This window comes from Palaemon carinicauda, chromosome 15 (genome assembly GCF_036898095.1).
Source record: "Palaemon carinicauda isolate YSFRI2023 chromosome 15, ASM3689809v2, whole genome shotgun sequence".
NCBI classification, from domain to species: domain Eukaryota; kingdom Metazoa; phylum Arthropoda; class Malacostraca; order Decapoda; family Palaemonidae; genus Palaemon; species Palaemon carinicauda.
This window is the reverse complement of record NC_090739.1, coordinates 62,505,162-62,522,571: the sequence shown is the minus strand read 5'-3', so window position 1 is coordinate 62,522,571 and position 17,410 is coordinate 62,505,162. Positions and strand designations below refer to the sequence as shown.

The 17,410-nt window shown below is 43.6% G+C and overlaps 1 protein-coding gene across 2 annotated transcripts in view; it reads left to right on the top strand.

Moving 5' to 3' along the window:
- Nucleotides 1-17,410, top strand: part of LOC137654636 (longitudinals lacking protein, isoforms H/M/V-like) — a 46,863-nt gene that overhangs the window by 23,920 nt on the left and 5,533 nt on the right. For both annotated transcript variants that reach the window (XM_068388438.1, XM_068388440.1), the window contains exons 3-4: nt 5,457-6,413; nt 9,836-10,015. In XM_068388438.1, coding sequence (XP_068244539.1) covers nt 5,457-6,413; nt 9,836-10,015 — 1,137 coding nt within the window. The remainder of the gene's footprint in view (nt 1-5,456; nt 6,414-9,835; nt 10,016-17,410) is intronic.

The window sequence follows — 17,410 nt, the reverse complement described above, 5'->3', positions numbered from 1 at the left end:
GTACGACTTATGGGTTCGAGAGGCCTTGATCAGCGAACAGACGTTCCCTCTATGGTATCAGGTGTATCTTACCAAGATCACCCCTACCATAAGGCGAGAGAGACGATTTTCTCCTCGTCATCCGAAGGCTTTTCGCATAAGAAACCGTGGAACAAGGTTTCGAGGCCCTTTAAGCGAAAGTCAGTCCTTTCAGGACAGGTCCAGCGTCCTGGTTTTAACCATTAAGACAGCTCTGACCCTATGCAGTCATCGGAAGACTGCTCGCCGCCTAAACAAAAGCGTAACACAGACTCCGAGAGTCTTTTTGTAGGCAAGGTTTTGCAGTCACAGACGTTACCCTCGTCTCTTACCGCAACCATTCCCGTTGATCCTGAATGGGTTGTACGGCAAGACATGCAGAATAAGCTTGCCTCCCTTATGGAAGACTATTCTGCCGATAAGTCCGTTGAGTCTAGCCGTTTATCTCATTGAGATCCTGGCCTTCAGCCACCCTAACGTTCCTTTGTGCGTCCTGTTGACGTTGGCGTAGCCAAGTCACGTCAGTCAGGTTGTTTAGAACCACACTCGATGCGGTCTCGTGTGGATTTTCAGCCACATTTGGACGTTAGGCCACTTGCTGATGCTCCTGTTGACGTTCAGGACGTTCGCCAACAATCGGAGTTGACTTGTTTTGACGCTGAGCGTCAACCTCCGCATTCTAGAGTTGTTTAGACTGCTCAGACTAGGCGGTCAAAGCAATCTCGAGTGGACGCTGTGCGTCCTCACGCACCTGTTGTTGTTGACAGTTCACAGACTGTCAAGCAGTTACATGACGTTGCGTCCTGGTCCGCTACTAATGCACCAGTGTGTGTGCTCAGACTAGGCGGTCAAAGCAGTCTCGAGTGGACGCTGTGCGTCCTCACGCACCTGTTGTTGTTGACGGTTCACAGACTGTCAAGCAGTTACATGACGTTGCGTCCTGGTCCGCTACTAATGCACCAGTGTGTGTGGACTCTGCTTGTAAAGCATTGCCACCACGGTAGGTCTCTCCCTTGTTTGAGACTCGGCTATTGTCGGACAAGGTTCCTTCAGATGAGGAAGTTGCTGTTCCCCCTCCTACTGATATTCCCTTGAGGACTCTGTCAGACGGAGAGGAGCCTAAAGCTGCTTAGCCCTCTATGGACTTTAAATAAATCATGCTGATTTTTAAGGATCTTTGTCCGGATCTTTTTGTAACTGCTGCTCCTCGTTCGCCTAAACGTCAGAGCTTACACTAGGCCTAGCTACTTCAAAGCCGTTGTTTTATAAGCTAGTGCTCTCTCGCTCTTCTAAGAGAGCTTTACGTTTGTTAGACGACTGGTTTATCACCAGGAGGAGTTTGGGGGAGACAGCCTTTGCTTTCCCTACTTTTAAGCTGGCTTATAGAGCGAGAGTCTGATATGACATGAGAGAAGTTCTCGGCTTGGGAGTTCCTGCCTCTGCCCAGATAGACTTCTCAAACCTCATAGGCTCTCCCCAGCGCTCAATGTGTTCAGACAAACTTCACGATGAAGTCTTCCAGGCTGTCTTGACAGCATTTATGGAAGGCGACTGGATGGTCTCTCTCGACCTTCAGGAGGCATACTTCCACATTCCTATACACCCGGATTCCCAACCGTTTGTGAGGTTTGTTTACAGGAATGTGTAGTACCAGTTTCGAGCCCTGTGCTTTGGCCTTATTCCTGCGCCTCTCGTGTTTACGAGGCTCATGAGTAATGTGGTAAAATCCCTCCATCTATCGGGGATCCGAGCCTCCCTGTACTTGGACGACTGGCTTCTCAGAGCATCGTCCAGTCCTCGCTGTCTGCAGGATCTACATTGGACGTTGAGTCTGGCCAGGGAGTTGGGACTTTTGGTCAACCTAAAAGTCCCAACTGATCCCATCCCAGATTTTTCTATATTTGGGGATGGAGATTCGCAGTCAAGCCCTGCTCGAAGTCCAACTAATGCTGAAAAGAAAACGTTTATTCAGTCAGGAGTTGGAACAGTCTCGTAGGGACTCTCTCATCCCTGGAGCAGTTTGTCTCACTAGGGAGACTACCCCTTCTGCCTCTCCGGTTCCATCTAGCCTCTCACTGGAACTAGGACAAGACATTAGAGACGGTATCATTCCCAGTCTCCGAACCAGTAAAGGCATGCCTGAAATGGTGGGACAGCAATATCAGTCTGAGAGAGGGACTATCCCTAGCAGTCAAGAACCCAAACTACGTGTTGTCCTCAGACGCGTCGGGTTTGGGTTGGGGTGCGACCCTGGACGGTCGGGAATGCTCGGGTCTGTGGACCTGTTAGAAGAGCATGCACATCAACGGCAAGGAGCTATTAGCAGTCCACTTGGCCTTGATGATATTAGAAAGCTTCTTCGAAACTAAGTGGTAGAGGTCAACTCAGACAACACCACAATTTTGGCGTACATCTCCAAGCAAGGAGGCACACACTCCTTCACGCTGCTCGAGATCGCAAGGGACCTTCTCTTATGGTCAAGAATTCGAGGCATCTCCCTGTTGACGAGATTCATCCAGGAGGACTTGAACGTCTTGGCAGACTGTCTCAGTCGGAGGGGTCAGGCGATACCCACGGAATGGACCCTCCACAAGGACGTGGGCAAGAGTCTTTGGGCTACTTGGGGTCAACCCACCATAGACCTCTTTGCCTCTTCGTTGACCAAAAGGTTACCAATCTTTTGCTCGCCAGTCCTAGATACAGAAGCAATCTACATAGACGCGTTTCTACTGGATTGGTCTTTTATGGACTTATATGCATTCCCACCATTCAAGATAGTCAACAAGGTACTGCAGAAGTTCGCCTCTCACGAAGGGACAAGGTTGACGTTGGTTGCTACCCTCTGGCCCGCGAGAGAGTGGTTCACCGAGGTACTTCAATGGCTGGTAGACTTTCCAAGAAGTCTTCCTCTAAGGGTAGATCTGTTACGTCAGCCCCACGTAAAGAATGTCCATCAAAGCCTCCCCGCTCTTCGTCTGACTTCCTTCAGACTATCGAAAGACTCTCAAGAGCTAGAGGCTTTTCGAAGGAGGCAGTCAGTGCGATTGCAAGAGCTAGGAGAGCTTCTACCATTAGAATATACCAGTCGAAGTGGGAAGTTTTTCGAGACTGGTGCAAGTCAGCATCTGTGTCCTCGTCCAGTACCTCTGTAGCCCAAATCGCAGATTTTCTTTTACATCTGAGAAAGGTTCGCTCCCTTTCAGCTCCCACGATTAAGGGCTACAGGAGCATGTTGGCTTCGGTCTTTTGACATAGAGGCTTAGATCTTTCCAACAATAAAGATCTCCAAGATCTCCTTAAGTCTTTCGAGACCTCTAAGGAACGTCGTTTGGCAACTCCTGGATGGAACTTAGATGTGGTCCTAAGGTTCCTCGTGTCAGACAGGTTTGAGCCATTACATTCAGCCTCCCTGAAGAATCTCACCCTCATGACACTTTTTCTAGTGTGCTTGGCTTCGGCTTAAAGGGTCAGTGAACTTCATGCCTTCAGTAAGAACATCGGCTTTTCTACAGAAAAAAGCCACTTGTTAACTTCAACTTGGTTTCCTGGCCAAAAATGAACTGCCTTCTCGTCCTTGGCTTAAATCTTTTGATATTCCTTGCTTATCAGAGATCGTAGGCAACGAACTGGAAAGAGTATTATGTCCTGTTAGAGCTCTTAAGTTCGATTTAGCCCGTACTAAGTCATTACGAGGTAAATCTGAGGCATTATGGTGCTCAGTTAAGAAACCTTCATTGCCTATGTCAAAGAATGCTTTGTCATATTTTATCAGATTTTTTTAATACGAGAAGCTCATTCTCACTTGAATGAAAAAGACCGATGTTTGCTTGAGGTTAAGACGCACGAAGTTAGAGATATAGCAACCTCCGTGGCCTTCAAGCAAAATAAATCTCTGCAAAGTATTATGGACGCGACTTTTTGGAGAAGCAAGTCAATGTTCGCGTCATTTTACTTAATAGATGTCCAGACTCTTTACGAGGACTGCTACACACTGGGTCCATTCGTAGCAGCGAGTGCAGTAGTGGGTGAGGGTTCTACCACTACACTTCCCTAATTCCAATATCCTTTTAATCTGTCTCTTGAAATGTTTTTAATATTGTTTTATGGGTTGTTCGGAAGGCTAAGAAGCCTTTCGCATCCTGGTTGATTTGGCGGGTGGTCAAAGTCATTTCTTGAGAGCGCCCAGATTAGGGGTTTGATGAGGTCCTGTTGTATGGGTTGCAGCCCTTGATACTTCAGCTCCTGGGAGTCTTTCAGCATCCTAAGAGGATCGCTGGGCTCCGTGAGGAAGACAGACTTACAAGGCAGAGTAATCGTCTAAGTCAACTTCCTTACCAGGTACCTATATATTTTGGCTTTGTTATATTGATAACTGTCAAAATGAAAAAACTCTTAGCTTATACGCTGTAAACTTAATTAACTCTGGTCTCTACCCACCGCCTTGGGTGTGAATCAGCTATTATATATTCACCGGCTAAGTTAAATATTTAAAAATGATATTTTAATTATAAAATAAATTTTTGAATGTACTTAACCCGGTGAATATATAAATTAAAGACCCTCCCTTCCTCCCCAATAGAGACGCAGCGGGACGAGAAGAATTGAAGGTTTTGTTTACATGCAAGAGTGGTATCTGGCCGACAGTTGGCGCTGGTGGGCACACCCGCAACCTTCATAGCGATCGCTCGCGAGTTTTTTTTTTGAGTGTGTTTTCTGTCGAGCCGCAGAGTTGCAGCTATTATATATTTACCGGGTAAGTATATTCAAAATTTTATTTTATAATCAAAATATCATATTACTTAAAATTTGTGATTTTCATTGTTGTTACTGTTCTTAAATACTTCATTTCAATTGTTGATTAATTTTCTTATTTCCTGGTTTCCTTTCCTCATTGAGCTATTTTCCCTGTTGGAGCTCCTGGGCATATAGCATAGTACTGTAATTATAATAATAATATACCAATAAGGAGAACTGTTGAAATCTATGTTATAGATTTAGGGGTGGAAGTTGTCCCTCCCAGAATCGGATCAGCAACGAACTTGCGTGGAAATTGTATTTGAATACTCTAATTAATTTCATTGTGAAAATACAGCAATATTGTCATTGTTTTCAGGTTTAAGCTATGTCTTACTTTAGTTAAATCAAAGTTTAGGGTAAATAATTCAAGGTTTTTAGAAATTACTTTTTCAGTGATATGTTTACTAGTTAGTGATTTTGTTCTATAGTCTATACAGCACTCGGAAGTTGCTGTCTTAATATTGTTTACAGATAGCATAAATTTCAGTGACAAAATGTATTTTTCTTCATTCATCATTGTATAAAGATTTTATGAAAGTTTGTTGCTTTGTTTATGTTTACTTAAACTGCTAATGTTCTGTGTAGCTACTTTGATTTCCATAGTATATTCCTTTGACTAAATTAATTTGTTTTGGTTTCAGAATACCTTAACTGATGTTACGCTTGCGTGTGATGGCAAGACTTTTGCCGCACATAAACTAGTGTTGGTAACATGCAGCGATTACTTCCGTCACATTCTAGGGGATGTGCCATGTCAACATCCAATTGTATATTTGCGAGGAATAGCAGCCAAAGAAATGCAGGCATTGATAGACTTCATGTACACGGGACAGACAGACATTCCTCAGAAAGAAGTACCTTTGTTACTGTCGACGGCTGAAGCTCTACAGATTAAAGGATTAGGAGTTTTTAGCTCTGGTGAAGGCTCTGATCCAGAGAAAAACCACAGTGAGCCAAGGAAAGAAAAAAGTTCTGGAGTCTCCAGGAAAAGACGGTCAGAACCTATGCTACATAGTGGCTTGAAAGATGATTCTACCAGTGCCAGTTCTAAAAATGCAGGTTTGGATAACCACTTTTTAGAAAATCTTTATAGCCATCATTATGCATTAATGTCTTCACCTAAAAGAAGGAAACCCGAAGAAAGACAGATGCTTAAAAGTCCTGACTACGTATCCCCTTCCCTTTCTTCATCTATATCTGACAAAACCCAGTCAGTAGAGCCGTCCTCACCAATGAATGTAAAAGAGAATGGGGAAAATAATGCTGTCTCTCGAACAGAAGTTGGTGATCTATACCCTGCGAGAGAGCCTGAAACTAACAAATCATCATTTTCCTCCTCTTTGTCTGTTGCAACATCAACCTATTCTACTTACAGTCACAGTCCAGTCCATCAGTCCCATGTAGATATTAGTAAACGAAGTACTTCAAGTCAAGAGCCTCTACATGACCCAAGGCCTGAGACAAAGACTGCATCACCTCGGGCATTAAATTATACATTAGCTGGTCTGGGAGGAATCAAAGAAGATTATAGTGCTGGATCTTTAGCTAATATATTAGAAGAATCTAATGCTGGTCTTGCGGATACACCAGAAAATTTGGTAAGTCCGATATTGCATTCTGCTTTATATGTTTAAAAGTGTGAATAGGAATTTGGAATAGTGGTAGGATCTTCGTACAGTACACTACAGTACTGTACTACACTGCATAGTGCTGTTATTATTATTTATTGAAAGTTATTGATGCCTCATCTACATTATTTGTAAGAAATTTCCTCTTTCACATATGGTATTTTCATTTGTACATATTTAATTTTCAGAGGAGAAGAAAGACACTAGTAATTTTATTACTTTTTACAACTTATACAGTACAGTGGTCCTATGGAAAATATTTCAAGAGTAGCTGTTCCCATCCTCATAGGACTGGTACTAGTGTTTATGGTGTAAATTATCTTGTACAGACTTCTGTAAGATTTCTGACAACCTATTGGTTGTGTAGTTTGTGAGTGGAGCTCATATCTTCATTAAAACTGTTGGTTTTTTTAGTCTGTGGGTTTGGCTGCCATGTGGTTATTTTCAGATACGTCAAGAGAGGCGGGTACCTCTGGAGTTCTAGGTCATGAGCTGTGACTGTTAATCACTATTCAATTCCAAAGTTACCTATATTTTGAACCGGGGAGAAGAGAACCCCCAAACCACTATAACCACTGTGTGTTCCAGTAGAAGGCCAAGTGCTGTCAGTGAAATTCACGCCGTGCACTGTTGGCAATACTTAATGGTTTTTTGTATCATCCATTTGACCCCGAGACTCACCCCTTATTAGCCTTCTTTATCTTCATTCCATTTTTTTTTTTCTCTCATCAGTCAATTCTCTAAGTTTTACTTCATTGTGCAACTCGAGGAGTTCCCCCCCCCCCCCCCCCAGTTACACCATAGAACTGAATAGTCTCCCTAGTCCCATTATGGTGCCTTGTACCCAAAATTCATTAATGTAAACCACCGTTATCTACCAGTGTAGATTTTTGGTTGGGCAGAGGGAAAAAGTCAAACTTTTCCCCAAAGATTTGTACCAGGGAAGCAGAATGTCCATGCAGACAACTTCAATAAAGAGGAGCTGATTTTACAATCTGAAATGATTTCCGAATGAAACTTGGCAAGGCACATGCATTATGGTTCGTAGCCCATTTGAACTTCACAACAAGCCTTAACCTCTATTTCCTTGTACAGTTTATCGCTGGGCTTAGTCCAAATGGAAACACAATATGATGCTTCGTAATTGAGACATTATAAACAAGTGTCTTCTCTTTAATTTAAAGCCCATCCCTCATTATAAACAAGTGTCTTCTCTTTAATTTAAAGCCCATCCCTCTTGATGTCAGTCTGAGCAAAATTCAGGCTCTCCATGATGACATGTATTTCTCCAATTTTAATCCAGGACTGCTTCTTGAGTTATCTATCAGCAACTGCTGATTGACCAACCAGATTTATTCGAACTCTACACTTTTTAGCGCAAAACTTGTCGAGTAAGGTCTTAGAAGATGAGCACTTTTCGAAGTTGCTGTTGTTTCAATTCTCTATTTCTGCCGACCATTCACCACTTAGCTCTGTATGGCATATTTGTGTGTCAGTGTGATGGAAAAGATGCCAATCTCCAACACCTCTAATCCTGTGATTTAAGCTTTGCTGCTAACCTCTGCCTCCAAAAGAAGCTGTCTTTTGTCAAATCAAGGTCGACAAGATGGGTCTTTCTTAGGTCTTAAACCATTGACCACTTGGCTCTACAAGGCAAATTCATGTGTTAGTGTAATGTAATGGGAAAGGCATCTCACCAGCACCTCTAATCTTGTGATTTAAGGATTGGTGTTCACCTCTGCCTCCAGAAGAAGCTGTCTTGTGTCATATCAAGGTCTATAAGATGGGTCTTTCTCATGTCATAGAGCTTATTGGAATGAAAACTTTAACTTCCGGAAATCTGAAAGGACTTTCGGCACTCTGAACAGGGTGTTTGGAAAATTTGACTATTGAAAGCTTAATTAATGAGCTTGATTCTTAGCAGCCACTTCAGAGCCCCATCCAAAAACCCTAAGAGAAAGAATCTTTGTCTTACTAAATACTGGGAAGACAGCATTTCTTGAAGCTTTTGCTTCCTCAACAAAAGGAAATTGCATACCTAATTTGCCAAGGTCACACAGAGTTAGGATTGATCTGGATAGGGGCTTTTATTCATCGCAGACTTTATTGCAAAGACCAGACTGTTGTTACTCAGGCCTGCATGACTGCACCTCACAATGCGTGAAACTTTATCGTTTATGTACAAGCTCTTCAAACATGCCTTGGAAGGACTGGGCATTCGAGGGGAAAGATTTTACAAATAAACTACACTGCATCTTACTGACAGCAGAAGGTCATCCTGTGTTCTTGATCAGATGTATCATAGGGTGAGAAGTTACCGTGGCTCGGTGACTGAAAATGCATGAAACGAGAATTGTGGTAATCATTAATTCAGGAATGTGGGTATGGTGGGCTACCTTTGCATTGTTTCATCATTGTGACCATTAGTCATGGTAGGTTAAGTTTCAATACTGGCAGAAAATATATTTTTGTTCTCTCCCTCACTTTTATGTTTTCCTTGTCCATATATTTGCATCATCAAGAAATTTAATTTTCCCGGTGTATGAGCTGCTTCTTCCCCTGAATTGCTATTTTATGTATTTATGTAGATATTAATTAAATAAATAACACATGCTTGCTTTACTCTTTGGTAGTAGACTTTTTGGCAAAAAACTTTACTTGTAAGCAGTGAGCCGAAGTCAAGAGATTGTTGCAAAACAAACTGCATGGTTGGAGCAAAAATCCCATACACAATCGTAAATTACTGCATATGCTGTAATGAACTAAAGCTCTGAAGACTAACTCTCACAGTAATTGTGAGAACAAAAGACGTGCACGCTCATCAAAGCATAAAACACCAATTAATTATTGTCCAAATTAGTGAAAAAAAAAAATTCATGATTAAAAGAAAGAAAAAAAAATTTACACAAATTGAAATGAATGATGAAAAGGGGCACAATGTGATTCTAAAATCTGGAAGAGCAATGCAAAATTATGTTTTCCTCTGAAGTCTAGCAGAAATTTAATGTGTATCTTGGGTGTTAAATGAGGGCTTAAAGGTATTTGGATCTTGATCAACACAAGTGTATGCAATTGGGCTCCGTAGCATGGACATAATGTAATATACAAGTACTATAGTACAAATGTAATGAACAAGTATGGCTGATAAAAACTATTTTATTTCATTTTCTAATAACAAACTTATTGGGTCAGCAGTGTTAGAGTTACAAATTTTAGCTCACTGGTTTGGGAAAAGTATCTTAGGAAAGGCTGCAATATTAGAACTTGTGCAAATTTTTATGAGAATGATTTAGAATAATTATAGAAAAATAATTGTTAGCTTTTATTATTTCCTCTTTTTCATTAATTATAATTTTTTTGTTGCTTAAAGAATACCATACATATTTTTTTAGATGAAAGCCGAAGTTAAAGAAGAAGCTTTAGATTTCACAAATACTGCTTTGTCGGAAAGTTTGCCTGGAGAAAACGTTCCGCTCAGTACCAACAGCATTGAAGAAGAGACACGAATATATCTGGATGCCTTTACCAGAAGTGCCAATTTGAATAAACCTTTTCCTCTTGAGGAGCCACAGGTATGTGACATTATAACTTTTCTTTGTATTCATTGCTATTTGTTACATCAGATCTTCACTAAATTCAGATTGATACTTTTGGGGGGTTGGGAAATATATCTTTACCCTTAGAGCACCAACCCATCACCAAAAGATTTGGTTCCCAAAACCCAGTATCTTTTTTGGGTGGACATTTTATTGGAAAATAAGGCTAGAAATATATTTTTATCATATACAGTATCTGAATAAATTTCTTTTCCATTGATTGATAGTTTACATTTTTGTAATGTGCATTTAAGCAATAAGTCATCTAATGGTGCCAAAGAGTAGAAATATCCAGACATAGGATACGTCCAATGACCCTCACAGTGTTAGCATTTGATCATCAAGCTCTTAATATGGGAAATAGTAATCCTTCTTAAAATGCATTGTAAGTTATGCTTACGAATTGCATTTCCAGTTTTATGACACTTGCATAATTAATTTGATTTCTTAAACACTTTAAAATGAATTTTTCAATATTAATCTTACCCGATGATCATGTAGCTGTCAACTCTGTTGCCCGACAGAAATCTACGGTCGGGATACGCCAGCGATCGCTATACAGGTGGGGGTGTACACAACAGCGCCATCTGTGGTCAGGTACTCCAGTACTTCTTGTCAACACCACCTCAATTTTTCCTCTGTCGTGCCACCGGCTAGACCTACTTGGATACGCTGTTGATTCTGGAGTTATTGTTCACGATTTGGTGATGTATTTGCTCTAGAGTTTAGCCTTCGCTATTCAGGAAGCTTTATCATTAGCTTAGCAAGTTTTTGGAATTAATTTGATTTAATTTTGGTGACGAAGAGAGTATGAACTCTCTTTCACTTTTAAATGGCCGACCCTTCCCTTAGACGGAAGTGTTGGTGTCGAAGAGAGTATAGACTCTCTTTCTTAATTTTGCTTAACAAAGTTATAGATTTATTTTATATCTCTCCGCCTTTTATAGGCCTCTTCGATTAACTTCCTTTTATTATAAACTTATTTAAATTAATTTTTATGTTTGTTTATATGCGACCTTTCCTAATAGTAGGCGGTCTTTTCTTGGAACCGAAGTTAATTAACATTGAGCCCGTCATTTCGTTTTTACCTGTTAAGATTTTATGCTATTTTAATGTTTTTGAAAGAATTTCTTTGATAGTCTCGTACTGTTTTCAAAGTTGAACTAACGTTTTGTTTTGTCTCCGCAGTTGTTGACGTTCAGAACGTTCAACTTGCGCTCTATCGTTACGATAGAGAGAGAGTATTCACGGTTTCACGTTGCAGTAAGAGTAAACCGATTCTAGCGTTTTGTTCATTCTTTCTTAGCTTAAATGGTTTTAATTCTAATAAAGGAACTTTTTATTTGGGAAATCTTTCAGTTTTTTTCCTTTAACAATAATATGTTTTAACGATATATATAATTGGGCTCATCTCTCAGGTTCTAAGTCAAGAGAGAGAGAGAGAGATAGAGACGGAGGGAAAGAGAGGAGGATAAACGTTTCGTTCAAGCGGGTAACGTTGTTATCGTTTTTGCTCTTCTCCCTAGTCTCTTTAGGGGAAGAAGGTAAACGTTTCTAGAGTTTTATTCTTGTTCCCAGGCTTTATGCGGTGAGAGATTTTAAACGTAGTTTATTTGATCTAGTGTTTAGTCTCTTTTCCAGCCACTGAATTATTTATCTTTCATTATGTTTTTCTGTTACATTGTAATACTGTTTTCGCAATTACTAACTTTTAATGAAGGATAGAATTGCGTGTTTCAGGTACAAACCACTTAAAGTTTCGAGTTCAGTGAAATAAGTGCAAACAGAAAATCAAAAGTGATAAAGTGATAAGCGCAAAGTGTTACAGTGTTGCGTTCGAGGGTTCGTCTGTTCGTGCCAGTTGTTCGCCTAGTCTGGGACCTCTTACAAGCTCCCAAGCCCAGGGGAGAAGTAACGTCGAAGGACTTATGGGTTCATCAGGCCTTGATCGACGAACAGACGTTTCCCTCCGTGGTTTCGGGTGTACCCAACTCACGTAGCCGACGTGATCACCCCACCCACACAAAGACGAGAGAGCCCATTTATTCCTCGTCTGCGGAAGAGGTTTCTCGCAGAAACCATGGACCAAATCTTGCAGCTTTTAAGTGCAAGTCGGTCCCTTCCGCGCAAGTCCAACTCCTAGGTGTAGCCACTGCCACTGGGTCAGTTCGGACTTGCTGCAGTACGACAACTGCACACCTCCCAGAGAGGCAAGGTGGTACCGCAACAGGCAGTAACTCCGTCTGTTGCCGCACCAGCTGTTTTAGACCCTCAGTCTCAACGGACAGTAGCTCCGTTTGTTGTTGTCTTTCATAGACCCTAGTGGTCCATGCTGCAGACTATACAGTCTCAGCTTGCTCCTTCATACAGGAGTATCATGCTGCAAGGTTGACAATGTAGCCTGTTAACCTACAACCCGCCGAGGTTGTGCGCTCAGCAGATACTGCGGCTGCCTGCTCCCACCCTCCACCTGTGAGAGCTCCACCTCCGATGCGCAGTCCACCCTGCCAGACGCATGTTCTTGCTGCGCCTCCTGCTTTCATGCGTGAGTTGCCGCATCGGGAGTTGCCGGGTTCCAGCACTATGAGGCAACCTCCTCAACCCATGAGGCAGGAGCCTCATGCTTGCGGCAACCTCCTCTACCCATGAGGCAGTAGCCTCATGCTTGCGGCAACCTCCTCTACCCATGAGGCAGTAGCCTCATGCTATGAGGAGCCTCATGCTATGCGGCATCCTCCTCAACCCATGAGGCAGGAGCCTCATGCTATGCGGCAACCTCCTCTACCCATGAGGCAGGAGCCTCATGCTATGCGGCATCCTCCTCAACCCATGAGGCAGGAGCCTCATGCTATGCGGCATCCTCCTCAACCCATGAGGCAGGAGCCTCATGCTATGCGGCATCCTCCTCAACCCATGAGGCAGGAGCCTCATGCTATGCGGCATCCTCCTCAACCCATGAGGCAGGAGCCTCATGCTATGCGGCAACCTCCTCTACCCATGAGGCAGGAGCCTCATGCTATGCGGCATCCTCCTCAACCCATGAGGCAGGAGCCTCATGCTATGCGGCATCCTCCTCAACCCATGAGGCAGGAGCCTCATGCTATGCGGCATCCTCCTCAACCCATGAGGCAGGAGCCTCATGCTATGAGGAGCCTCATGCTATGCGGCATCCTCCTCAAACCATGAGGCAGGAGCCTCATGCTATGCGGCAACCTCCTCAACCCATGAGGCAGGAGCCTCATACTATGCGGCATCCTCCTCAACCCATGCGGCATGAGCCTCATCCCTTGCAGCATGAGCCTCATCCCATGCAGCATGAGCCTCATTCCATGCAGCATGAGCCTCATCCCATGCAGCATGAGCCTCATCCCATGCAGCATAAGCCGCATGCCATGCAACATGCTCTGCATACCTTACAGCATGCTCTACATACAGCATGCTCTGCATACCTTACAGCATGCTCTGCATACCTTACAGCATGTGCATACCTTACAGCATGCTCTGCATACCTTACAGCATGCTCTGCATACCTTACCGCATGCTCCTCAGTCACACATCTTTGGTTGTTGCCAACTCACAAGACTGTCAAGCAGTTTCATAACGTTGCCTTCTGGTCTGCTGCTTTTGCACCAGTGAAACCCTCACTGAGAGAACTTAGCTTTTCTCGGATATGGTTCCTGTAGATGAGAAAGTGCTATTCTCCCTCCTTCTGATATTCCCTTGAGGACTCTGTCATTTGGAGAGGAGCCTTAAGCTGCTTAGCCTCCTATGGACTTTTATTTAAGCATAACATGCTTCCAGGGAGGGTAATGGTTCCGCTTCAGTCGCTAACCCCGTCTGTTGCCACACCTGCTCCCATAGACCTTGAGCTTTGTTGCAAGACATGCAGTCCAAGCTTAGTCCTTGTTAGAGGATTTTTTGTTTACGGAGTCAGTGTGTCACTGGGAAGACGTTCAACAACCAGCAGAAGTGACTTGTTGTGACGCAGTGCGGCAACCTCAGCAACCCGATAAGGAGTTGTCTGTACTACCCAGTCAGTCTAGACAGTTTCGGGTTGTCGCTGTACTTCCTCGCTTCCCCATGGTTGACAGTTCACAGACTGTGCAGCAGTACCATGATCTTGTGTCCGGCTCCGTCAGACGACTGGCTTTTAAGAGCTCCCACAAGTCGTCGCTGTCTGGAGATTCTCAGATGGACTATGGATCTGACCAAGGAACTGGGCCTCCTGGTCAAATTAGAGGAGTCCCAGCTCGTCCCATCCCAGACCATTGTCTACCTGGGTATGGAGCTTCAGAGTCGAGCTTTTCGGGCTTTTCCGTCGGCCCCAAGGATCTACCAAGCCCTAGAATGCATCCAGAGCATGCTGAGAAGGAACCGATGCTCAGTCAGGTAGTGGATGAGTCTAACAGGGACACTTTCATCGCTGGCCCTGTTCATCGAGTTAGGGAGACTCCACCTCCGCCCCCTTCAGTATCATCTAGCTGCTCACTGGATAAAGGACATGACGCTAGAGACGGTCTCAGTTCCTGTTTCCGAAGAGAGGAGGTCTACTCTAACGTGGTGAAAGAACAGCTTTCTTCTCAAGGAACTCTACCTTTGGCTGTTCAGAAACCCGACCGCCGTCTCTTCTCGGACGCATCAGACACGGGCTGGGGTGCGACTTTGGACGGACAGGAATGCTCGGGAACATGGAATCATGAGCAAAGGACACTTCACATCAATTGCAAGGAGCTGTTGGCGGTTCATCTGGCCTTGATAAACTTCAAGTCCCTCCAGCTTAACAAGGTGGTGGAGGTGGACTCTGACATCACCACAGCCTTGGCTTACATCTCCAAGCAGGGAGGGACTCATTCGTGGAAGTTGTTCTAGATCGCAAGGGACCTCCTCATCTGGTCAAAAGATCGAAAGCTCACGCTGGTAACGAGGTTCATTCAGGGCGATATGAATGTCATGGCAGATCGCCTCAGCCGGAAGGGTCAGGTCATCCCCACAGAGTGGACCCTTCACAAGAATGTTTGCAGCAGACTTTGGGCCCTGTGGGGTCAGCCAACCATAGATCTGTTCGCTACCTCGATAACCTAGAGGCTCCCGTTGTATTGTTCTCCGATTCCAGACCCAGCAGCAGTTCACGTGGATGCTTTTCTGCGGGATTGGTCCCATCTCGACCTGTATGCATTTCCGCCGTTCAAGATTGTCAACAGGGTACTTCAGAAGTTCGCCTCTCGCAAAGGGACACGGCTGACGTTGGTTGGCTCCGCTCTGGCCCGCGAGAGAATGGTTCATAGAGGTACTGCAATGGCTGGTCGACATTCCCAGGACTCTTCCTCTAGGAGTGGACCTTCTACGTCAACCTCACGTAAAGAAGGTACACCCAGACCTCCACGCTCTTCGTCTGACTGCCTTCAGACTTTCGAAAGACTCTCAAGAGCTAGGGGCTTTTCGAAGGAGGCAGCCAGAGCGATTGCCAGAGCAAGGAGGACATCCACTCTCAGAGTCTATCAGTCTAAAGGGGAAGTCTTCCGAAGCTGGTACAAGGCCAATGCAGTTTCCTCAACCAGTACCACTGTAACCCAGATTGCTGACTTCCTGTTACATCTAAGGAACGTAAGATCCCTTTCAGCTCCTACGATCAAGGGTTACAGAAGTATGTTGGCAGCGGTTTTCCGCCACAGAGGCTTGGATCTTTCCACCAACAAAGATCTACAGGACCTCCTTAGGTCTTTTGAGACCTCAAAGGAACGTCGGTTGTCCACTCCAGGCTGGAATCTAGACGTGGTCCTAAGGTTCCTTATGTCATCAAGATTTGAACCTCTCCAATCAGCCACTTTTAAGGACCTCACATTAAAAACTCTTTTCCTCGTGTGCTTGACAACAGCTAAAAGAGTCAGTGAGATCCACGCCTTCAGCAGGAACATAGTTTTCACATCTGAAACGGCTACATGTTCCTTGCAGCTCGGTTTTTTGCTAAAACGAGCTTCCTTCACGTCCTTGGCCTAAGTCGTTCGAGATCCCAAGCCTGTCCAACTTGGTGGGGAACGAACTGGAGAGAGTACTTTGCCCAGTTAGAGCTCTTAGGTACTATCTAAAAAGGTCATAACCTTTACGAGGACAATCAGAAGCCTTATGGTGTGCTATCAAGAAGCCTTCTCTTCCAAGGTCTAAGAACTCAGTTTCTTACTAAATCAGGCTTCTGATTAGGGAAGCACATTCTCATCTGAAGGAAAAAGACCTTGCTTTGCTGAAGGTAAGGACACATGAAGTGAGAGCTGTGGCTACTTCAGTGGCCTTCAAACAGAACCGTTCTCTGCAGAGTGTTATGGATGCAACCTATTGGAGAAGCAAGTCAGTGTTCGCATCATTCTATCTCAAAGATGTCCAGTCTCTTTACGAGAACTGCTACACCCTGGGACCATTCGTAGCAACGAATGCAGTAGTAGGCGGGGGCTCAGCCACTACATTCCCATAATCCCATAACCTTTTTAACCTTTCTCTTGAATACTTTTTATGGGTTGTACGGTCGGCTAAGAAGCCTTCCACATCCTTGTTGATTTGGCGGGTGGTCAATTCTTTCTTGAGAAGCGCCGAGGTTAAAGGTTGTGATGAGGTCCTTTAGTATGGGTTGCAGCCCTTTACACTTCAGCACCTAAGAGTCGTTCAGCATCCTAAGAGGACCGCTACGCTCAGTAAGGAAGACGTACTTAATAAAGGCAGAGTAATGGTTCAAGTCGTCTTCCTTACCAGGTACTTATTTATTTTATGTTATTTTTGAATAACTAATAAAATGAAATACGGGATACTTAGCTTCTTTGTTAACATGTATGCTGGTCTCCACCCACCACCCTGGGTGTGAATCAGCTACATGATCATCGGGTAAGATTAATATTGAAAAATGTTATTTTCATTAGTAAAATAAATTTTTGAATATACTTACCCAATGATCATGATTTAATTGACCCACCCTTCCTCCCCATAGAGAACCAGTGGACCGAGGAAAAAATTGAGGTGGTGTTGACAAGAAGTACTGGAGTACCTGACCACAGATGGCGCTGTTGTGTACACCTCCACCTGTATAGCGATCGCTGGCGTATCCCGACCGTAGATTTCTGTCGGGCAACAGAGTTGACAGCTACATGATCATCGGGTAAGTATATTCAAAAATTTATTTTACTAATGAAAATAACATTTTCATGGTTTTTCTTTGGTGAATCATATTCCAATATGATTTGTTATACTGTCATCATTTAAAGTTTTAAGGGTAGTAATTGATTTAAAATCATTGAAGTTTTGTTGTCATCATTAGAGTAATATGAGTACAGTATTTGATAACTTTGACAGACCCTTACTGACTTTCTTTCAAAACCTATTTCTTTT